This window comes from Melanotaenia boesemani, chromosome 11 (assembly GCF_017639745.1).
Source record: "Melanotaenia boesemani isolate fMelBoe1 chromosome 11, fMelBoe1.pri, whole genome shotgun sequence".
Classification (NCBI taxonomy): Eukaryota; Metazoa; Chordata; class Actinopteri; order Atheriniformes; family Melanotaeniidae; genus Melanotaenia; species Melanotaenia boesemani.
This window is the reverse complement of record NC_055692.1, coordinates 13,432,174-13,457,525: the sequence shown is the minus strand read 5'-3', so window position 1 is coordinate 13,457,525 and position 25,352 is coordinate 13,432,174. Positions and strand designations below refer to the sequence as shown.

The window sequence follows — 25,352 nt, the reverse complement described above, 5'->3', positions numbered from 1 at the left end:
AAATTAATTTGTCATTTGATGTAGCAAAAAAATGTTTTACAGATGTTCATAGCTGACTTAATGGCAGGGTGAGCAGCCTTCCATCAGACAGAAAGGCCAGACTTAATGAGTGGTATAAACAGAATGAAGAGGCACATGCTTGGATAGCATCCAAACCCTCCTAACACCTGGCTAATTTCTGTGAGAAACTGGCTTAAATGTCACATAGTTAGTTTCAGAAAGTCACTTGTAGCCCCCAATTTCTGACATGGGAAAAGAGAGGTTAAGAACTATCCTTTAACAGTTCAGCAAGCACCCTACCCTAATGCAACGACCCTTTAGTCAACGCTTTCTTACCTAAAGTAAACATCAAACTATCCAAATTACATGATTTTGTACATCAGATTCTGTTTGCATTGAGAAAGGTTTTACCATAAAAGTATTTAATACTCTCATTGTGAGTCCAGTGCTTCTCTTTAAACATCTTCCCAGTTTGTCCCACAACATTTTAACAGCAAAACTTTGTAAAGTATTGCTGACCCGAAGCTGTACAGGACAAATACATGAGAGTGTTTAGTGGTGATGTAACTGCATGACAAGACATTTCACAGCTGTCCCACTGGCCTGAGGACATGGAGCGCTGTAACGCAACACATGACACTAAAAGAGGGTAGAAGAAGAACATTTGTATTTGTTTAATTTATATATTGAAATAAAGCAAATGAAATTTACAGTAACTTGTCTGCATTTGACAGAGAAGGAGAAAATTCCCCCAAATCTCTTCTTGTCATGTAAAAAGGAAAATAATAACCTTTGTACATAAAATTGAATGAATCAATCAATAAAAATAAAACATTCAGCAAAACTGATTAAAAATGAGGTTAATAAAATAATGCAGCATCACAAGCTGGAGCTGAATTAAACTGTGGGCTCACACTCAGTGACCTGCATGTCAATGAACTATTCACACACACCATCCTGTGCATCTGAAATTCATTCACAAACTCAGCAGTGATATAACACCCTCTGTACTGTTTTCCATTGTGTTAATGGGCAACTGTGGTCATTTGGTGATTTAATGATTAGCAGTGTGTAGCTTTGAGTTTCCTTCACCGTTAATGATTAACACCATTATGCTGCCAATCAATGGGACGCTATTACACCAACCTCCGGTGATAAAAGACACAGGTTTGAGAAGAATCTGAATTGTTTGAGTTGATGAAGGAAAACTTCCTGCAATGTTGCTGTATGTCATCCCTCTATAGAGATAAACCATTTCTCTGGAAGGAAATGATCATGCAAGGCTTATAAAAGTAAAATGTGGTAAAATGTTCTCTGTGGATCTGAAAACTTCCAATAGATAAAAAGGAATGCTGATATTGGAAATCATTCAAGTGAATATTTACAATTACTTGAATTTAGATAGCCTTTTAAGAGTTGAATGCAATTAAAGTTGACAGCTTCGCTGAGAGTTTAAACAAATTTCTGAATAGTTTTATCGGATGCAAGCTGTAAATAAAGTTGACTGTTTCTGTTTTCATGTTGGCAAATCAGTGCCAGTTCAAACAGTTTACATCTGATTCTCTGCACTGTGGCTTTGTTATGTTGAGTCAGATCGCACACGGATGTTATCTTTAAATCTTCCAGACCTCAGAATAAACACATCCCAACTCTTTCTAAACTTAACATTTCAAAACAAGCTGCAAGCAGAGCATCCTCAAGGACAACAAGCCGTCCACCTGGGATTATTCTCAGAGATGCTGGGAATTGTTAGTCTTAGAGTAAACTGTACTGTTAGAGAGCAATATGTTTTAACTGAACAAGAAAGAAAGAAAGAAAGAAAGAAAGAAAGAAAGAAAGAAAGAAAGAAAGAAAGAAAGAAAGAAAGAAAGAAAGAAAATGTCTGGGGAAAAACTCAACACTGATTTGGTTGAACTTGTTCTGCTAGTGTACCAAAGTTTGTGAAACTAAAATGAAGAACAATAACAGTAAAACCATTTTAACCAGTAGCGGGTGGACTGGATGAGCCAGAAGATGTTCAGGGTGTTTTATGAGTCAGCCCAGCCAGTGCTGCTCTTTATGCTGCTGGGGAGTAGACTAAAGAGATGACTGACACCAACAGACTGAACAAACTTGTTGGTGAAGCCAGGCATGTTGTGGGAGCAGAGCTGGACTCTGATGGTGGCGTCAGAGGATGCTCTCCATGTTATGGACTCTACTGGACAGCCATTCACACCCTCCCCACAACATGCTGGACAACCTCAGAGTCATTCCCTTCTGTGGCCATCCATCACTCAGCACTAGCTCACTGATTACTATCTCTTGTTAATATTATAAATTACATCCTTCCAGGTACCATTACAAAACACTCAACCTTTAAAAAATAGATCTGGACCATGCTTGAGTCAAAAACTGGGGACTTGGTAAGATAAGAAATGAGAACTTTCTACTAGCAGCAAATCCACATAGTGAAATTGTTTATTTTTTATATTAAGCCATGATATTTTCCTGACCATAAGCTGGTGAGAGTTGCAAATATTTAGCATCAGATACAGAAAAAATAGCCTTTCCAAAGACTGCTCCCTCTTGAAGCCACTTGTGGATACATGGAAATAGCTCTTAATTAAAGTGTTATTTGCACAGGTTAGCAAATGTAACATTAGTGAGAGACATGAGTGCTGCTGGGTGGATTTAGTTTATTTCGGACAGAAACTAGGCTTAAAGACATTTAGCCTGGTTTCTCCCTTTCCCAAATTATAAGTTAAAAAATACATGACATTTACATAGATATATAGAAAAAAAAGAGCAGATGCATGTAAACTTACTTTTAAGTTACTTTTAAATTTTCTTTTTTCTTAAAACTCGATTTGAGACCAGTTGTTTTGTCTAAAATGAAAAAAAAAAAAATCTAGTTAGTTTAGTTAATTATGAAATACGTGGGTGGGAAAATAAAAATCAAATCTGCAGCCTTTCTGCAGAAGTAAACCGGCATGATTAGTTTTCTTAACCCATCCCACAGGCTGCCAACTGTGTCTGAACATGTCCACAGAGATCATGTCACAGTATTGATAGCAGTTACTTTTTACCCCCTTTTCTTTTCTTTGGAAACAAGGAGGTGTGTAGAAAATCATAATCTTTGCAATAAGCATTACATTAGAACACAGAGGTTTGGCTGCCAGGGAAACCACTCAAGGCTTAACCTGAAATATTGTAATAGTTTGTAGCTATTGTGGCTATTGAAATGCACCAAGCATATTTATAAAGCACTTTAAAAAACTAAGTACTGACCAAAGTGCTGAAAAATAAGAATAGTAAAAATACATAAACATTTAAAAAGACAGGAAATAAACGTAAAAACATAATTAAACGATGGAAAATAAAATTAGTATTTAAATAATAATAAACTCTCACACTGGGTCAGAGGTCAAAGAGAAGAAATGGGTTTTAAGCAGAGATATAAAAATGGACAGTGAGGAGGCCTGTTAAACATGCTGTGGCAGCAAGTTCCATAATTGAGGAGCTGTCACTACAAAAGCTCTGTCCCCTCTGAGCTTACGTTGCATCCACACATCCATGAGCATCTGGTTAGCTGACCTGAGTGACCGGGAGGGGGCGTGGACATGCAACAGCTCAGAGAGGTAGGACGGGGAAAGACCATTGTTAAAAACAAATAAAAGAATTTTAAAATCAACCTTAAAAATCACAGCCAGCCAGTGCAGTGAAGCTAAAACAGGAGAAATGTGCGCTCTGTTCCGCATACCTGTTAAAAGACATGCAGCAGCACCAGCTGGAGACGGGATAAGGATGACTGGGAAAAATCAACATAAAGTGAATTGCAGTAATCCAGCCGTGCTGTGATGAAAGCATGTCTGCAAATCTTTTCACGGAAGGATATGTTTGATCCTGGCCACTTTTCTTAGCTGAAGAAAGCTGCTTTTTACCGCTGCACTGACCTGCCAGTCTAAATTAAAATCTCTGTCCACTTTTTACATCCAAATTGGTGACAGTCAGCTTGACAAACTGTGCCAGGGAGCCCAAATCAACAGGAGAGGATCCAGTGGTTATATTAGGACCACATAATAAAACTTCTGTCTTTTTCTCATTAAAGTGCAGAAAGTTTAAAGCCATCTAGGACCTTACATCTTCGAGCCACTCTTTTAACAATTTCAGGGAGTAGGAGTCCTTTCGTTTCAGTCATACAAACCTGGCATTAGTAAATTTCTACTTTTTAACACCTCATCGTTATAATTTCATGCTTTAGATCTCAAAGTCTAATCCAAAAGAAAATAAAAATATTGTAAGGACACAGAAAAGTACAAAGCTAACAAATAATTTTTACAACACAATGAAGTAATTGTTCAGCAGAGGAATAAAAGCCATAAAAGAAACTGTGTTTTGAAGGTAGTTTTTTTTCATTGCTTTCTTTACACCACAAAGCTTATCCCAAATACAACGTAAAAGCTGAATGGCTCACTTGGATGTGCAATTGTAAGCCCACCATAATTGTGCTGCAATGGTATTTACAGGAAATATTGATTCTTGCAGCTGGTGGTTATTACTATGCGATGCAGTGTCGCTATGCTGCAGGTTTTCTGACTTCAACAAACAAATCCAGGAAAAGCACATTCATATGAGGCTTAATCTCTCTAATCTACTTACAGCACATTCTGTAAGGTCTGTGACTTGACTTGCAAGTACAGAAACAAACGACGGGAGGCAGAAATCTTATTTTATAAAGTATCTACGCACAGGATGTTATATAACAGGTTTGTTTTTCAAAGGGTTGACATGTTAAGGCCAGTTATATTATATATAATCAACACAGAATGGCATGCTTTGAAAAAAGAAAAAATCTTTTTCAAGGTTGTGCAACGCCCCTAATCGCAGAGGGTTTCCCCCTTTTCTTCTGTAATAGCCTGAAAGTGGCAACAAAGAAAACAAGAAGTGTGTTTTCAGAGTAAGCAGGGTCAGTCTAGTGTATGACGTTAGGGACGAAGCCTGTCAGAGTTCAGCGTGTTCTGTCATAGTCCAGAAAAAGAGAAGAAACAGTATGGTGGAGAAATGAACTAAGTTCTTAATATTCATGCAGATTTTTACTTATCTGTACATATTAAGTTATGCAGATGTTGACAGTCTGACTACACAGACCCATTTCCTGTTTTACAAGTAACACAACAGACAGTTTAGGGTTAAATACAGCTCTGAGTCAGCACCTGCCCACTGATGATTAACACCGCCCACATGAGCATAGGGATGTTGACTACAGAGTCAACTTTTTGTCAAGCCATGACCTGATCATGATTAGTTATACTATACATCGATCAAGCAGAGCACAAGGAATGTAAACAGACATATGCTTCACTGAAAGTAAAGAAAGGAAGCTGCATTTTTAGGATTAAAGTGTCAAAACAAATTCTTGCACATGTTCTCACTGTGACTATCATAAAATGGGGACTTATTTTAAACATCTTAATTCCAGACTACGCAAAAAGCGGGATGCTGCTGTTCTGAGTCCTGTGAGTTGTCTTTATGTTCCACTCATTCATGAACAGTGAGTGTGTTAATACAGCCAAACCAGACTTTTACAATGCATGTCCACATGTTAGTCTGAGTAAAATAGAAAGAAATCATTGCTCACAAAATCATACTTGTACATCCAGATAATTCAGTTGGCACTCCACACATGCTATCAGCTGTCATCATTTTGTGAAAACAGGTAAGCATAAGTGTATATGAACACAGCTACATTTCTAATAAAGCTGCTTTCATTCACATTCTTCTTTTTACAGCTAACCCTGCCAGAAATTTTGATTGAAAAGCTGCCCATAAGGACTTCAAGGCATTTCCAGACTGATGCTTATTACCATTCAAGTAACGTAAAGACAATGTCTGTGCAGAGAATTAGATTATATTGCAAGTATGATGAACATTTTTTTCTGGACCACAGAAACACAGTATGGCTTCATTGCATCGTAGACATAAATGAGTCCATTTCCCCTCCATGCATTTAAACTGGGAAAAGGACAATAGTCCACTTGAGACACCAGCTTGAACTCAAACTGTAGCTTCACTCTGTGATTTGCTAGGCTACGTTTAGTTGACCAGAGGGAGAACTGCTGCAGTTAGCATCAGAAGCAAGCAAGTGAATAACTTAAACTTACTCCTTTTAAATTCTGTGTACAGATAAAAACTTTTTTTAAAGGTACTTAGATGAGTTTAAATTGTGCGTGACTTTGAGCGTTCAGCCCCAGCTTGTTTTCCTCTTGTAGGTTCTTGGCATGATACCTTTGTCTACAAAGATTAACATATGACAAACACACCAAAACAGTTGAGTATATGCAGAATAAATATAATTTAAATGTCAGAGACTTAACTGAATTTCAGTGCCTTATGGAGGGGTAAGTTGGACCGTTGGCTTAATTTACCCCATAGCCTTTGGATCACTTTGCCCCATACGCACCATTTTAGAAAAAACAGGCTAGCTTAGGAATTTAAGCTAATCTTTAGTGAAGTGATTTTCATGATTTTATAGGTTAGCAAGTCACAAACATGTATGCTATATTACTTTTTAGCTGGATTAATTTGCTTTGATATAATTATCAGTTTATCTGATATTCAGATAATTTACTTTGACTGGCAAAAATCTGTTTTTGTGTTAAAAAAATACTTACTTCTTCTCCCATGTGCTTCTCTGCATCACAGCAAGATGGAAGAAATGGGTGTGTCCTTAATTTATGGTCACATGACAAAACATGTGCAAGGTTACCTAGATACAAGGGGTGGGTCAACTTATCCACTGGCTCAACTTACCTCACTCTCCCATACACATTAACGCCCTGTATTGAAACAGGTGTTGCTGGTGTTTTGGATCTCCTAAAATCCACAATTAGTTCTTTAGTCTTTGTCACAGTAAGCTGCAGGTGATTCTGCTCACACCACGTGACAAAGGAGTCCACAGCAGCTCGATATTCCATCTCACCTCCTTCACTGATACATCCAACTACAGCAGAGTCATCAGAAAACTTCTGAAGGTGGCAGGTTTCTGTGCTGAAGTAAGATGTGTAGAGGGTCAAAAGAAAGGGAGAGAGGACAGTCACTTGTGGTGCTCCAGTGTTGCTGACCATGTGTCCGACACACAGTGCTGCAGGCGCACACACTGTGGTCTTCTGGTCAGGTAGTCCACAATCCAGGACACAAGAGAATCCTCCACCTGCATCGCTGTCAGCAGGAGGGTCAGCCTGATGGTATTGAATGCACTGGAAAAGTAAAAGAACATGACACTCACAGTGCTCGCTCACTGGTCAAGGTGGGTGTTGACACGATTGAGCATTTAGATGATGGCGTCTTTAACTCCAACACAAGGCTGGTATGCGAACTGAAGGGGGTTCATATGTGGTCTAATCATGGGTCAGAGCTGATCCGGTATGAGTCTCTCAAGGGTCTTCCTGACATGCAAAGTCGGTCGGTCTGTAGTCCTGGGGGCCACTGGGACGTGGGGTCTTTAGTACAGGAACGAGGCATGACGTCTTTCACTGCTTTGGGACCCTTTGTTGACTCAGACTCATGATGAAGATGTAGTGTAAGACTCCACAGAGCTGGGAGGCACAGGCTTTAAGGACAAGGGGACTCACCCTATCCAGTCCCGCTGCCTTGCCTGAGTGTAGTCTTCTCAGTTGTTTCTCAACCTGATTACATGTGAAGTTGACAGGTGAAGGATTGTCAGGTCTATCACCGGAGGCAGAGGTGCAGTAAGGAGAGGGAAGGAGAGAGGGTGGTGTGGCAGGGGGTTTGAAGAAGTGTGGGTTTGTGATACTTTTCAAGCATGAAAGCACAAAAAAAAAAAAAAAAAAAACTGTTAAATGAGATCTTAATCTTTTATGTGTCCATTCCCTCAAATGAATCAGGTCTGGAAAGGAAAGGAAAGGAATGGTTGTGTAAATATCTGATCTACACATTTTTCTGCAAAGAGGCCAAGTTTCAGTCACACAATGTGAATAATCGCGTTTTGTTTTACAGTTAGACTAACCATGTCAGGGAAGCTGGTTTCAACCCTTTCTCTCAACAGGACATTGCGTTTATTTGCTCGACAGTGAACTGAATTTTAATGCCTTGATAAAATGTTCTCATAAAAAAATCTTTACAAATGCAGTTTCTAGGAAACATGATTCAAAGTGGTCAGCATGAAACCCAAGAATCAATAATAAATTATGGCTTTTCATTTAATTTGTTTTTCCTTTTTACTTTATTTAACTTGCTGCATGTGCTGTCTACTCTTTGCAATGTGAGGACCTTTCTTCTCTTGATATCAGTGGCTTCCATCTCATCATTTGGTCAGGCTGTGATAGCAGCGTTATATCTGATGACTGGTAGGGCATATGAGTTGATGTTTTGGTCTTTGTTGTTCCCACTAAGATGACTTTTAATCAAAAGAATAAATGACATGAAATATTATTATTATTGATATGATTAAATATATCACTATGAAATATTACTTCTAACACAGTTAGTAATCTAAATTTTGGGGACCCACGAATCTCAGCTGATACAACTAAATACAGAAAATATTTGAGCTTTCAATGGTGAGCTCACAAGGAATTGTGGGGTAGAATTATCTCCTAAAGTATTATCTCGACTCATGAAATAATAGTCTACTGTTTCCTATGCTAAATGGAGATACTAAAAATAAGCACTGAAGTTTGTTTCCCTAAATTTTGGAGAATTCAACCACTGTTATCATAACTGCACCTTATTTACTTCTGGGTAATCTCATCCAATTAGCAAGCTTCCTAATCAAAAACGGCTGTTTGACCACACCCAGGAGACTAGCTTTGTCAGCACAAAATAGGACATGATTACAACCAGAAATAGCTAAACAAACTTTAACAAGGAGACCAGGATTTACTTATATATAATTACTTTTGGAACCTTTCTATTCTAATTTTATGTGCACTTGTGTCCCACACAAATATTATTTTTTTTTATGAATATTTGGTTCCCACAAGCTGCTGATATGTTTAGCATAACTGTTTTGACCTCTTATTACTCTGATACAAGCAGTAAATAAATAATTTAATTTTCCTGCTATGTTAACTTTCAGAAAACCAATTTACAGTTTGATCTAATAGGATCTCACATTTGTTTACCTTTTTTCTCATTCAAAAATGTCAGCGTTTTTCAAGATTTTCTCTGAGTTGAGATTAGCCCGTGTAGATTATGTCCTAGGCCTTTCCTGAACCATAATGTACAGCTGAGTAAGATCGCATCATGAAATGAAGGGGAGGGACTGAACCCTGCAGGGAGCTTGAAGGCAGGGCCTCATTTCAATGAACTCACTAGTGTCTGTTGCCTGCCTTCATCTCTCTGTCCTGGTGAGTGAAACCTGTCTGTTTTGCACAGTTAGCTGAGGATCTGATAAGAAAAGAACACTGAACTGACGGTCACCCCAGCAGGGACATGATGCTCTGGAGAGGACTGAAAGTTTTTTAGACGTTAGTTTTCAGATTACGCGCAAAGTGTTTCACTCTTGATTTTACAATGTTCAGTGGAAATAAGTTTCCTGCTCTGGACTGGAAATACCGACATTAAGAGGAGTTTTTTTTCACGCGTCTTGGAGTACGTTTGGAAATAACGATGACTAATCAGTCGATAATTGGGACAGGGAAGACCATGGTCCCGACCATTCCGTCTGTTATGTTTATTTTCGGGGTGGTGGGAAATGTCATCGCAATTGTTGTTCTTTGTAAATCTCGCAGAGAACAGAAAGAGACCACGTTTTATACGCTTGTGTGTGGACTAGCAGTTACGGACCTGCTAGGCACTCTGCTGGCCAGTCCTGTCACCATCGCCATTTACGTTAAGGGGTCGTGGCCCGGAGAGGACCCGCTGTGCCAGTACTTTGGTTTCACCATGCTCTTCTTCTCTCTGTCGGGGCTCAGTATCATCTGTGCCATGTCAGTGGAGAGATATATCGCTATAAACCATCCCTACTTTTACAACGACTATGTGGACCAAAAACTTGCCGGATTGACTCTGATAGGGATCTACATCTCAAATGCGCTTTTCTGCGCTTTGCCGCTAGTCGGCTTTGGGCAAGTAAAGAAACAATATCCTCAAACTTGGTGCTTTTTAGAGTGGAGGAGCAACAAGACCAGCGATGCAGCCTATTCCTACATGTACGCAGGGTTCAGCTCACTTCTTATTCTTGCCACTGTTATCTGTAACGTGCTTGTGTGTGTGGCATTGATTCGGATGCACCGGCGCTTTGTGCGCAGGATGTCGCTGGGAACAGACGTCGGGCGAAATGTGGACCCGAGAAGGAGAGGACGTAGCTTTGGGCGTCTGGCTGGTGCAGAGATTCAGATGGTCATTCTGCTTATAGGCACATCGGCAGTGGTGCTTATCTGCTCAATCCCACTTGTTGTAAGTCTTCCATTTCCATTTCCATTACGCACGTTTTACGCACGGCTCTTTTGAATCTATTTCAGTAGAGACGGTAGTAATAGGTAATTGAAGTTATCTAAATTTGACTGGGCTAATTGGAGATATAGTGGATATATCTTAATTACGTTTGTTCATGACCATTTTCCAGCTTTTAAAATTGTGACTATTACAGTGTACGCTCCTTTATCCATTACAAGCTTGTGTACACGGCTCATACGGCTCTAGCAGTGTGTCCATTCAATTCGTTTTAGATCCAAGTGGTCGATTAAAAGTAATAGCTGAAACATGTTTATATGGGAAGTTATTTTATTACAAATTTCTAAAGTGCAGACACGCACAATCAAAGCTACAGCGTGTCTGTGGACTGAGTAACTTCTCTGATCTCCCTTGCAGGCGCAGGTGTTTTTGAACCAGCTTTATAAAACTCCCGTGGAGCTTCAGTTGGACAAAAACCCAGACCTTCGATCTATACGCTTTGCCTCCTTCAACCCTATTCTTGACCCCTGGATCTACATCCTTCTCCGCAAGGCTGTCCTTCTCAAACTCATTGAAAAAATCAAGTGCCTCTTTTGTAAAATGGGAGCAAGGAGGCAACAGAGACAGGGAAACTTACAATGTATAGATGCTCATCAGCTTTCGTCAGTCATCTCTAACCATGACTCTCACTCCTTGATGTCCCGTGATCTGCGAGATGTCACAAGCACTTCCCAGACCTTCCTCTATCTGCCAGAGGGAAGTGAGCTGTTCACTGGAGACTGTCAGAAGGCAGACAGACTCTCTCGTTCCCAGCCTTCTTCAGTCAGAAATTCACAAGCCTCTTTTTCCTCTTATAAGGACAGCACTGATGCTCAGACCAGAGAAGCAACAAAAATAATCACAGATTTTTCAGCTCTGCAATGCCAAAAAGATCCAGCACTTCAAGTGATGCTGAACACTGAGACAATGGAGGAGAAATGCATCTGATTCCTTTCAATAACAGAGAAAGGTTTTCATATTGCTTGGAGCTAGATTTTCTGGCTGTTCCTTCATAACAGCACATTTAACTCCCTAAATAAGGGAAAGACACATAAAAACAAAGAGTACTGTTATGATGTCAGGCACAGGAAGTGAGAAAATGATGTAATCATGAGTACTTAGCTACCTCAGTGATGACTATCTGTCATTTTGTCCATGACAGATGTTCTACAGTGATCACTGATGGATGGAATTTGATCCATTGTGGGAACTTTTGCTGTAAAGTAGGTGTGACCACTAATCTAAAATACTGTAAATGAAAGCAGCAGAGTGGGACAAAAGTTAATTGCATGTCCGCTGCCAATTATGGAGCAATTCCTAAAAACAAATGGTAGTAAAGGTGCTTTTGAAGGATTTATTAAGTCACGACTACTATACAGCACAGTTTTATAGTAAAGTGAAAAGAGATGTTCGTTGTTTCTCAGTCACTCAAATATATCATCTAAAAAAAACTGTCTGACAATTCAGAGCGAAGGTACAAAAATTACGATAAACTGGGAATCTTCAACATTATTTCCCACAAATGTGTAAGTCAGTGGAGAGATTTTAAGATTGCGGCATGTTAAGCTGACAGCTTGAGCAGGTGACATGCTTAATGATCAATGTTGTGTAGAAAATGTTTATGATAAAGGATTCTTCTCTAGGAGAAGGTTATTGACAATAAAAACCCAACTTTAGAGGGGTTATCAGTTTTATAGAAGTATTTGTGCAGTTATAGATTATATGGAACTTTAGCAGTATTCATGTTCAGGTAATATCTTCATCTAGAAATTCAACTAAGAGAGTCCAGAATTACAGTAACAGTAACAAGGAAACTGTTAACTCTGAATTTTATTGGTACGTTCATTTTTCCACAATCAGATTGTTTAAACCAACATCTCAGTTTCCATTCAAATATGATAAGTTTGTCCAAATTATTTTTATTTTCTGTTTAAAATTATTTAAAATCAAAACGCTTTTTAAAACTTGTTTATTTTACATGAAAAGTCAGTTAAAAATAGATTCAGATGTAATATCAGTGAGACAAATATATCTGATGATTCTTATTTTTGTAGTTCTGGTATCCTCCGAGCAGTTTTAGTCATCCTGTTCTCTGATGATTTGCTTCTTTTTTTTAAAACAGTTTTTAATGCCCTCTTACGTAAGGTGACACTTCTGCTGCCGTCCAATAGTTACAGTATATAACAGGCTGAACTTCTGAACTCCTGGTTTTGCTTCCCCCCTTTATATTAGCGTTATGTGGCTTCAGCAGCGTTGAGGCAAACCGCCTGCCTCTTCCTACCTTATTGAATCGACTCAGATTGTACAACTGCATTCTTGCTTTTCTTGTTTCTTCTGTTACCGTGTAATTTTAGACGAGCTTATCTGCATGCAAAAATGCAGAGAATAACAACCATGAAGGTTTGGTTGAATTAGGAGTGCAACATACAAGTGGCTTTTAATTTATTTATAATTGGTAAATTATGCACTTTAATTTATATTTTGTTCATGTTGTGTTACATGGAATATGTGGATTTTTTTATTTAGTGTTTCACCTTTTTTGTGGCTTGTAGAAAACAGTTTAATGTGTGTGTTGATAACTGAAAACGTATGTGTGATCAGAAATATAAAAATGTACATGTCATGATGCAGCTGTAAATGAAAGCCCCAGTTGTTGTTTCATAAAAACAAACAATAAAAAGGCCTTTGAGAAGTTGTCATTTGTTGTCACCACACATAAAGATGAACTTCATAAAATCCCATGAGCACCAAGTTTGTTACCCACATATTTTCCTTGTTAGATTTAGCTGATATCATCTCATTACCCTCATATTAGCTCAAAGAGCAAGCTACCATTTTCTGTTTACAGTGAACAAAACAAAAACGTAACATACAAGGTTTAAATGAATTAAAATTAAAATCCACAGTCTCAGTGATGTGTCAAATAGCTAATGCTACACACACAGAGAGACCGATAAGAAAATAAAGATAATTTTATCTCTAATGGAAAAAGAAAGAAAATCAGGCTCTCAGGAAGTAGACCTGGCCAAGAGAGAGCTTCTCTCTTCAAACAATAAACACAACCTAAGCCTTCAATTCACTGCAGTTGAGCTTAAACAAGCAATGCAGTGGCTTAGCCAAAGACAGAGTGTCAGAGTATCCACCAGACTCTGGGAACAACACACTTCAATTTAATTAAACTGTGTAAAAAAAAAGAGATCTTACAGTAGTGGGACATTGTGATGTATGGGACAGTTTATGAAGTCTCACCGCAACTGGATCATCTTTACTTACAGGAGTCTACTGTACCAAATTAAATGTACAAATGGGCCACTATTAAAGCAGATGTTTACCATCTGTGTGAACATCCTGGCATTCCTTGTTGGTTTCAAATAGGTTTATACTGAGTCTACTCTAAATGATTGAGGTAAATAGAGATTATGTTCTTTGGTTTCAGGAGGTAATGCTTGGATAAGTGATGGACAGCTTGACTTGAATTATTTCAAAGCTGAGAAGCTGAGAAGCTGCTTTATATCAGTGGGGTCCTTCAGTGACGCTCTGCTTTCTGTCGGCTCATTTATTAAACAACAGAAAGCACCTGCTGCTTCACGACGTCTGCTGTCACCCTCAGTTGAAAAGGACACGAAACAATCCTAGCCTGGCAACATGCCAGAGAAAAAACAGAGCTGATGGAGGAGCTGATAAATGTCATAGAACCTGTGCCTCATCCTTCCAGTGGTGGAGGAAGTGGGAATGAAATATAATCTAGAGAGAAAACACAAGCCCATGAGGTGTATTTGAAACTTTGTCTCTTACATGAACCAATATGAGCTTAGTGCAAATGTCCTATCAGAACAGAAAAGCCTTGTCTAGTGATGAATATTAACAGCTCAAGAACAAAAATATGTTTTTAAATAGTTTTGCCAAGAAAACAGTTCGGAGAAAAGTGTGTGGATTATTACGGAAGCGTCCAGCTGCCACAGCCATGAAAAAAAATATCGAAGCAGTTTCTCGTTAAAACGAGATAGATTCTCGTTATAACGAGATATAAATCACGTTTTAACGAGATGTATTTATCTCGTTATAACGAGAATCTTTCTCGTTATAACGAGATAAGTTAAAAATGTATTTATCTCGTTATAACGTGATAAGTTTATTATAAGAACATAGCCTGTACTGTATGCAGATGTTGTTACGACCTATATTGGAGCAAAATACATTTCATGGAAAATATACTCATCAAGCAGAAACTTTTCAGTTCTTTTTGACAATGATTAATTGTTCTACTCTGGTTTATTGCTGTACAGAAATGTGGGACAGTTATGAGAAACACGTAGGTCACCTGCCTGCGCACAGTGACACGGTGCGTGCCTGTGTGTGTCTGAATTGCCACAGAGCAGGCATCCCCAACTTGGGACCTCTTGAGCCAGTGTCCTGCAGGTTTTCAGTATGTCCATACTGCAGCACACCTGACTCAAATAATGGGTCGTTAACAGGCTGGTGCAGACCTTATTCTTGCACACAAGACCGTTATAAGCAACACGGTGCGTCACCTGCCTGCACGCAGTGAGACGGTGCGTGCATGTGTCTGAGTGACAATAGGGTGTGCGCGCTGCTTTCAGTTAATAATATGTTGTCTCCTGACAATAAAAATGAAAATTATAAAGGCTTTATGCACCGCTGGGACTGGGAGAAATAAGTTGCCGACATAAAGACGTGGTCCTGTCTACTTAAAGGGTGCAACGTCAACAAGTCTCCTCCAAGCTTCATCAAATCTCTCCAATGAAGTAAAACTTAATCCCATGTAGTAAATTAGGAATTTCTCTGGAAATAATAAACCACACTGAAAACCTTCAGGACACTGGCTCAAGAGGTCCCAGGTTGGGGATGCCTGCTCTGTGGCAATTCAGACACACACAGGCACGCACCGTGTCACTGTGCGCAGGCAGGTGACCTACGTGTTTCTCATAACTGTCCCACATTTCTGTACAGCAATAAACCAGAGTAGAACAATTAATCATTGTCACAAAGAACTGAAAAGTTTCTGCTTGATGAGTATATTTTCCATGAAATGTATTTTGCTCCAATATAGGTCGTAACAACATCTGCATACAGTACAGGCTATGTTCTTATAATAAACTTATCACGTTATAACGAGATAAATACATTTTTAACTTATCTCGTTATAACGAGAAAGATTCTCGTTATAACGAGATAAATACATCTAGTTAAAACGTGATTTATATCTCGTTATAACGAGAATCTATCTCGTTATAACGAGAAACTGCTTCGATATTTTTTTCATGGCTGTGGCAGCTGGACGCTTCCGTAGATTATATACGATGACGTTCAAGCCACTTTTAGAAACAAATTTCTTCAATTCTCTAAGATCCACAATCTAAATTCAGTTATAACTACTGATTGGCGTCATGTGAGAGCACTAAAAAAATAAACAAATGAGTGACTTTAATTTTTAACAAGCAAATGAAATGAGTTGCTCCAAAAGCACTAAGTATAACTTACAAGTTGATTAAATCCACAAATATAAACAGCCATCACCAAACCAGACAACTCTGTTCCCATGAAAAAATGCTTTAAATCAACTGTAGCTTAAGACTCTTCTTAGGATATAACAAATGGAAAGGAAATTGTATTTTTTTTTTTATCTTATTTTGTATCTAATGTAAGTCATGCATCTGTTTAATTGCTCATTAACATAAATAACTAGTCGGTCACAAAGCAGCAACTCAATGCGTTTAGACATGTAGACATAATAAAGGCTACTTGCTGAAGTTCAAACAGAGCATCAGAATGAGGAAAAAGGGGGATTTAAGTGATTACTGCTATTTTAACACAAAACCAGGTGTGTCCGCTCCGGTCCTCAAGGGCCACAATTCTGCAAGTTTTCAATGTGTCCCTGCTCCAAAACCACCTGACTCAAATTAATGAGTCATTGTGCAAACGTAATAGGCTGTTGGATCCATTTAATTTGAGTATGGTGTGTTGAAGCAGGAAACGTTGAAAACCTGCCGGACAGAGGCCCTCGAGGACCGACTTGGAGACCCCTGCACTAAACCGTCTCTGGGCTTTACAGAGAATGGTCTGAAAAACAGAAAATATCCAGTGAGCAGCAGTTGACTGGACTAAAGTTCCTTGTTCATGTCAGAGCTCAGAAGAGAATGGGCAGACAATGTGGAGGTGAAAGAAAGGCAGCAATAATCTCAAATTGCTACTGGTTACAACAAAGGTATGCAGAATGCTATCGCTGAACACACAACATGTCCAACCTTGAAGCACAAGCTCTACAGCAGCAGAAAACCACACCGAGTGCCACTCCTGTCAGCTAAGAACAGGAAAGTGACGTCATAATTTGCATGGGATTACCAAAGTTGGACAACAGAGGACTGGAAAAACTGAAAAAATGCTGAGACATGATTACTGAACACTGAGATGCTAAAACAAAAATCTATGATATTTGAAATTGTATCATATTTTATCTTTCTTTGCTCCACCAGCAGCAAAGGCTCATAGTGTTGTGTAAAAACTGTCAACCACGCCAAAACTGATGGACCATTATGAATTTAGGTACTTATTGCACAACATGCTTTCCTTAACAAGGTAATTAATGGCAAAAATAGAAAAGACCACTAAATGTTCTGTTTCAATGGCAGCTTGTATTAAAAGTTCCTCTTCATCAAATTTAGACGTCATCAGACGAAAACAACACCTAACACAGGACACGTTATTGAGACATTGACATTTTTATGTTGTGGTATACCCACCATTTTTCTTACCTTCTGTTTCAATAAACTGTCTCACATTATGTGATTCTACTTAAATACCGTACACACTCATGATACAATCATGAATATAGGGTAACGTTTTGTAAGTAGTATTTCAGTCACTGCTGCACTGATTTGAAAAAAGAAATCTGTCTCTCATTTACTGTAATTGAGGTGTTAACTGCTTGCTTGGTGCTTAATTCAACTCAATTCAGCTTTATTTATATAGCGCCATTTCAAAACAAAGTCTTCTCAAGGCACTTTACAGAAAAAATCAATTCAAGCCAATTCATTACAATCCAATCAGTATTCAATAAATAACAAAAATAATAATAATAATGATAATAATAATAATGGCCTTTGCAAAGGAAACCAACGGATTGCATTTAATTCTTGACTTTAATTCTTGATTCAGTGCTCCGTCCTGAGCATGCATGCTTGGGGGGACAGTGGAAAGGAAAAACCTTCCTATTAACAGGAAGGAAAACCTCTGGAAGAACCGGCCTTGGGGGTTCGGCCATCTGCCTAAACTGGTTAGGAGAAGACAGGAAAAATAATTCATCAGCAAGCACTGCAGCTCCCAGCCAGGAAGACCTGCCAATAGAAAAAGAGAGAAACATAATTTAATGACACCAATAATGTCATAAAGTTACACATGGAAAATAATGAGTAGAGAGATGAAAGGGAAGGAAGTTCTCAGCACAGTAGCAGTCAGTGGTCTTAAACAGTGGTTGGCAACTGGTGGCCAGTGGGCCAAAACTGGCTCACCGCCAATACAATCTGGCCCGCCAGATTACACTGATAGAAAAAAAAAAAAAAAAAAAATCAGATTGCAATGGTCAAGCTGGAGAGGACAGAGATTTTCCCACAAATGTATAAGTCAGTGGAGAGATTTTAAAATTGTGGCATGTTAAGCTGACAGCTTAACACAGGAGTCAAAGTGTTAGGGAAGGCAGGGGAAAAGAGGGGGAAACATCGGAGCAAAGAAAGTCTCTGTGAGAAACTTCCTGAACGTTTTGCTACAAGCTTTAGCAATAAACACCAATAAACACCACAAAGCTCTGCTAGTTCCAGCTGAGTCCCCTGTCTGCTTCACCACTGCTGGGTAAAGGGACGGGAGCTAACCCTGAAGCTAGCGGCTGCTTCACCCAGGAATAATCACGTCTCCACCGCCTTCTGAGCTCAGTTTGACAGTGGAGGCAGGAAAGTTTAGCAGCTGTTTCTGTCGAAGTTTTCCCCAATAGTGGAGGCAACAGACCGGAGCAGCACAGAGCCGTCAAAGAAATGTTGCTTCACCAGACAGAAAGACAAGAAAATAACTGTTGTTGCTGTGGGCGCAGTGTTAAGTTCACCTGGCAAAGAAGCCACCTCATAAGTGCAGCTTAACTTTCTCCCTCTATATATATATATATATATATATAAAAATAAAAAATATTGTCTCCTCGCCCTCCGTGGGCGGTCTCTCATCCATCCTAGCTCGGTTTTCTCTACCAGAGGCCTGGGAGCTTCAGGGTTCTGCTGTAGCCCCTACTCCAGTTTGGGGGTTACTGCCCCCACGGGCACCACTGTTGCCTTCACTTTCCAGGCCTTCTCAAGTTCTTCTTTCAGGCCTTGATATTTCTCCAGTTTCTCATGTTCATTTTTCCTGATGTTGCAATCGCTTGGTATTGCGATGTCAACCACAACGACTTTCCTCTGCTGTTTGTCCATCACCACAATGTCCGGCTGGTTTGCCTTTACCATTTTGTCGGTCTGGATCTGGAAGTCCCACAGGATCTTAGCTCAGTTATTCTCTACCACCTTCGGAGGTGTTTCCCACCTTGACCTTGGGGCTTCCAGTCTGTACTCTGCACAGATGTTCCTGTACACTATACCAGCCACTTGGTTATGACGCTCCTTGTAAGCTTTCCCTGCCAGCATCTTACACCCTGCAGTTATGTGCTGGATTGTCTCAGGGGTCTCTTTGCACAGTCTGCACCTGGGGTCTTGTCTTGTATGGTAGATCTGGGCCTCTATTGCTCCGGTGCTCAAAGCCTTCTCCTGTGCAGCTATGATGATCAGTGCCTCTGTGCTGTCTTTTAGTCCAGCCATATATATATATATATATATATATATAAATATATATATATATGTGTGTGTGTGTGTGTGTGTGTGTGTGTGTGTGTGTGTGTGTGTGTGTGTGTGTGTGTGTAAATTTTGACCTGCCATTCAGCTGGTCAGAAAAAATTTTGGCCCCAGGCCAAATGTAGTTACTGATCCCTGCCTTAAAAGGTGCAGAAATCTGAAAATACATATCTCACCAACCAGATGAATTTCATTGTGTACATTAATAACTCTATTAAACCAAAGAACAATTACTAAGTAGAAACATTGTATTTTTACTTTCATGATATTTTCATGTTGGTTTGAACCTGGTGGCATTGTGCTCTGTAAGGCCCAGTGCTCCATGGTTATTCCCCATCTTAACTGTGTTAAATCACACAACGATATACAACATGTACAGTTACTAATCTCAAAGGTTTTATAGCAGAATTCTGTACATCAGCAAGTTCCCATGATGCGGTTATTTAATTAGTAACTTTGATCGCCTCTTATGTAATACTCAAACAAACAGAAAAAAAGTTAACAGCATGAGGAAATCTGCTATACAGATTTTTAAATAAACATGGTGCATCCTTTCAAATATTTCAAAATAGAGTGAAAGATAAATAAATTTTCTGAGTTACTCATCTGAATAACAGGTTTTTGCCGAGAAATGTTTTGTGCTCAAGAGCGATTAAGTAATATAACATCTGGTACTGGTGCTGATGTGTGCACATGTGTCATCACGATTGTATCTGTGTATTCAAGAAGTTCACATCAAATCATTTTCTAGTGTATCTACACAGTCATTTCTGCAGGTTTTAAATTGCCTGAGTCATTAATAACCATAAATTTAAAATTCATATCAGACACAGACCACCCAGGAGCTTTTCTACTCCTTGTGCAAATTACATGTCATGGAGGAAGTTGACTGCAAAAGGTCAGATGCAGCACTGTTACTGAAATGAGTCATTTGAAAACTGCTGACCATTTAAAAGTTGTGCAAAGGTTTAGATTTAAAAACCAAAATGAACAACAAGCCAAAAATATGACCATTCAGCACTAAAATAAAGGAAAAGCAAATGAAAACTGCAGAAATCTAGAGACAGCAACTTTCTCCATTTTAATAAAACAATATGTTAAATATAATGTTAAAAATTTGTACTCATTAATGCTTATTAGTGTTATTATTGAGTTTTGTTTTACCCTACTTTTCTATTCACAATCAAAAACTATTTGAATCAGTTATGAATAAGAAGCAAATGAATAAAAGCCTGTGGCAATGCATAAAATTAACTGAAATTTTCAATGAATTAGTCCAAGGAGAATAGAAATTGCTAAGAAAACATCAATTAAGAAGAGGTGTTTTTTTATTAATTTGTTATGAAAACATTTCATTAACCAAATGTAGAACATTTTGACCCTCTAACCTTATCAAAATACGACAAAACAGCACACAAACCAAAATGTTCCAGTTATTTACAGACACAACTAACTATAAAAACAGAGATGTTGATGTCTGGTTTCAGTACAGTGTGTTATGGTAAGCAGTTTCAGCCAAATTTTAGGTCCAGATGGAAGTTTTCCAAAAAGAAAGTCACGTCCACATCCTGGACAGCAGCTGCGTTTCCTAGCTCGTGCAGCACAACTGCCAATGATGTCTTTGCCAACCACAGCGCCTTACTTAGTGATTCTTGGCACAGTGAGCAGATTTTTTTTTTTTTTTTTTTTTAAACGGCTGCATTTAAGTCTTTTTGTCTGTTTTTCCAATAATCATTAGCTCATGTGATCATCTATTACACGGTGAGTAGAGGGTCCTTTTGTTAAACCTCTGCACCATTAATCATTCTTTTCAGAACACATTAGGTTAACTGCAGAGTTTTACCAAACACTCACTGCTGAACTGCCCCTCTGTCCAGGAATCACATTACTCCATCTCTCTCTGTTTTAGCTTAAAGTTGCAAACAATAAATCTGAATTTTTGTTTTTTTTTTAAACATGGCATTTCATAACTCAAATCCATTTATGCTGTGTGACCTATTAAGTGAACTTGTAAATTAAATGCTAAATTACTAGAAAGTGAAAGTGTGGAAATTAATCATTCAGAATCATTGTGGTCTGGTTTATCTTTTTAATCTTTTTCACTCATTTTCATATCAGCTGTACATTTGCTTTATTTGCTAATACACAAAAAAAAGTCGAAACAGTTTCTAGTTGTTAAAAATTATTTGCTATTTGATTAAAAACTGCATGTAAAACAAAAATTTTGTTCAAGGAAACCTCAGTCAAATCATACTGACATTATTATTATTTGTGTGTGTTTCATGTGGTTGTCATGATTCCTTTTAATGTTAATCTGCAAAATGAAAGGAGTTCTCTCTGGTGATTTGCAGTCACTGCTCAGATTTGTTGGCAGTCCCTTGAAACGATTGAACTTAAATGGACACTTTTTTAGTACGCAAGATGTGTTAGAGTTTCAGTTCAACTGTACGCTATCATTTAAGGATGCACCATCACTAAGTCACCAGTGGTGGAGGACTGTTTTCTTGTCAGTGATTTGGTGACTCAGAACTGGGTGTAGGTGGACTTGGTTCATCAGACTGGATGTTTTTTTAAGGATTCTGTGATTCATGGAGAAAATATGTCTCAGTTTCAGTCGTGGGTTACAGTGCTCAACTTACATGACTGAAACTGCAGCTGCTGCTGCAGTTTTGACTATTTAACCCTTTAAGCACTAGAAATTTTGAAGTTTTTAAAGCATGAGAAAAATGAGATTATGAGATAATGTTGATTATGAACCTGAGTGGCAGTAAAATTACTTATCTAATTTCATACTGTGGCATCTCAGGTTGTCACCTTTTTAGATTCCATAACTTTTACTATGAATTATGAGTTCCTATATGGTATCAAAAGCAGTGGCCTATATTTATTACATGCTCAGTTAATTTGTTGTGCTGCTGAGCTGCAGAATTGCATCTTATGAAAGGCAGATAATGAGAACACAAAGGACCACAAGGGAAATTTAGGCACCAAATTACGTAGTACTGATAGTTTTATATATATATATACATATATATATATATATATATACTGTTGAACCATCATACCAACTAATGCAGGTAGGATAATTCCACAGTTTAAATGACATCTACCTGCTACCTTAGCTAAGCAGAATGATTCCACAGTGTAGATTGAGGATTTTAGATATTCACATATTATAACAAAATAAAACACTTAAAATAGTTTAAAGAATTTATAATTTACTATTTTTATGAACATGCATATAAATAAATAAAAATGAAGTTTAACTTACAACACAAAAGTCTCAGGGGGTGATGCCTCCACAGTATAAATTAACCCATCAAATTGTGCTACCTAATATGAAGGTAGGATGATCTGATGGTATAAATTACTCTATAAAACATGGTAACTTATACCGTAGCCTATATTTGTGCAGGTATTTGTAAACTATATCAAAAAACAACATCAGCAACGTAACAAAATAATGAGTAATTCTGTTTTTTCCTTTTTGGCAACTTTAGCACCTAAAGGGTTAAAATCTCCCCATATGCCTCTGGACTCATAGTACACATGGGAACCTCTGCTAAAAGACACAGAGACATGCAGAAACATGATTTAGTGCAGGGGTCATTTGGGCTGGCAGGATAAGCCAACGGGACTGGCCATAAATCTACTTTTTCACATCACCCTGGAACAATTTATGAAATCATTGACTTCAAAAGGGGGGGCAGTGGGAACGGTGAAGTTCTCTGTACCTAATGAAGAAATTACTATAAAAATAGTGACCATTATGTTTGCTGTTAATCACAATAAATTCCTGCTGCATGTGTTTGTGCTTGTTTTTATGCGTGGGGATTTGAAAGGGCATTGAAAAAGCTCAGATTTCACTCTTATAATTCTTGAGTTTAACTTTTTGCTCATCAGCGACAATGAGACACTGTTTTCATTTCCAGCACCTCAACCAGAGTCAGTAATTGCTGGTGGCGTGGACCAACGGGAGTGGAAGTGCTTTACCATAAGCTGGAGACAGAGAACAAGAGCTTATTTACACAAACTGTATCAGATGTCCCCTTGAAGTGCACTTTTCAACAAGCCTAAAAGGCACCAAAGATGTTGCAAAGTGAAGAAATGCAGATGTGGAGCTAAATCATCTATTGTGGATATGTTTATGCTTAATTCTTTTTCACTCACAGCCCTATGCATAAAAGGACCAATCTTAAGGCAAAGAGTGAAAAAGGCATTATACAAATTAATTTATTGGTTTTACTGGAGGTACCTCAGTGTTGTAGGGATTAGTAGGATACTGTCACCTGAAAACACCATGGCTGATTTATCAAAAAGACATTATCGGAGGAAGTGAGGGCAAGAGAGAGAGCAAGAGTCAACATCAAACTGACTTTTTCTGATTTGAGAGCTCAAAAATTTGTTTGTATTTTTTTATGTTTGATATACATATATCAGTTATTAGTTAGAATACATAGAAAAATAAAAACTTTGGCTGTGGATGTGAGAAAAGGCCAAACTCTGTCAGAAAGTTGGAAAAGATAATTAGCTAATAAGCCAACAAATAAATCACTTCCCTATTTTGACAGTAAACACAGCTTCACACCCAGCAGGCCTCCTAACTTACTTCCCCCATGCGTCATTGGTCCTGTTTTATGCAGCAGTACCTCTTTTAAATTTTCCATAACAGTGAACAGACAAAGAAAAGATGTTGCTTCTTTCCCATGGCTGCAGGGAAGTTTCAACCCATCAAGAGATGCATTTGATATGTTAAAAAGTAAAGCTTATATAGTTTATTACAGAGATTGTGAAGACATGCCACAGTGTTTTGCATTTAAGAATGGGAGCACCACCTTGTAAGCAATGCTCTTCCTTTACCTTCATTGAACAACATTTTTTCCTGGTTAGATTTTTTTCTTTAGTTGGGTAAAAACTGTAAAATAAAATGAAAAAATAGTGGAGAATGGCAGATGGTGAAAGACCAATGAGGAGAATGAGATGAATCTTATTTGGGTCCATTTAATTGCATTGCTAAATTCAAGATTTGCTACTTGACAAGTAGCTATTGTACAGAAATGTGGTGATGTTCAACCTTTAATTTTTAGGTTTATCAAATTTATTATGATAAAAGGAATGATAATCCTTTCAAATACAATTAGCAATGTGTTTATTTTTATCAAGTCACCAGATTTTACAAGTCGCTATGTTGATAGAGAAGATGTGTCCAAATATTAAATCTCATTAGTTTTTTTGTTTAATTAGCAGTTGACACAAAGGTATATTTGTTCATTTAATAATATGGATTAGATGTATATTGAGAGAGGATTTTTAGTAGCTACTTCTACAATTTGTGTAAAGAAACACAATCCTGAAATCTGAATTCAGGGTCTGAGCAGACACAAGCAAGAACACAGTACCAAAACAAATCCACATGTAGTCTGCTTCTACAGAGACTGAGCCAAGTTGAATAGAAATTAAGCAAGTGAGTGGGGTACAATTTAAAATGCACTACAAGAATCTATCTCTGAGTATTCCACCTGAAAATTTTATGCCTATTTTACACCAAAATGGGCCATGACTTGTCTATATCTTAATCAGCTCATGGGAAAGTATTTTATCATTAGTATTAACACCAGCTGACAGTTGTTGAGAAACTATCTTTAAAAATTGAAAATATTTACATTACATGCTACTGTTTCCATGTGAAAATGGATAGCCATACAGCCCCAACACAAAGCTCATCATTTTAGTTTACTGGTGACTCATACAGCCCTATGTCATACTGGTGCTTCAGGTGTAAGAAAAAGTCATTTTCAGGTTGCATTGAATGTGTAAAAACAGCCAAAAAGAGAAAACCAACAATCAGACGCCTACCTCAACTGGTTGGGGTTAAGGCAGAGAGGTACAACTATAAACAACATAAACTGGTCAGATTGATTTTTCCACTGCAGATCAGACACGTTACCCTGGAGGCTGAGATACCTGCAGAAAGCTAGTGAACCCAAACAGCACATTAGTGTTAGTAGTGACAGAATCTCAAATGCACATCCA

The 25,352-nt window shown here is 38.2% G+C and overlaps 1 protein-coding gene across 2 annotated transcripts; it reads left to right on the top strand.

Moving 5' to 3' along the window:
• The first annotated feature begins 9,342 nt into the window (after positions 1–9,342).
• On the top strand, positions 9,343–13,109 carry ptger4a (prostaglandin E receptor 4 (subtype EP4) a). Of its 2 annotated transcripts, XM_042000709.1 has the most exons (3): positions 9,343–10,151; positions 10,251–10,398; positions 10,813–13,109. In XM_042000709.1, exons 1-3 carry the CDS (start codon positions 9,610–9,612, stop codon positions 11,380–11,382), a joined length of 1,260 nt encoding a protein of 419 aa, XP_041856643.1. In that variant the 5' UTR covers positions 9,343–9,609; the 3' UTR covers positions 11,383–13,109. The 2 variants fall into 2 exon arrangements, with proteins under 2 accessions (XP_041856643.1, XP_041856642.1); XM_042000708.1 differs by having other exon boundaries at positions 9,343–10,398.
• Positions 13,110–25,352: the final 12,243 nt, after the last annotated feature.

What these genes read in the sequence shown, in the direction of transcription:
- ptger4a (XM_042000708.1), top strand. Translation starts at nt 9,610, where the DNA reads ATGACTAATCAGTCGATAATTGGGACAGGGAAGACCATGGTCCCGACC. An exon ending in TCTGCTCAATCCCACTTGTT is followed by an intron (nt 10,399 to 10,812) that starts GTAAGTCTTCCA and finishes TCTCCCTTGCAG; the next exon opens with GCGCAGGTGTTTTTGAACCA.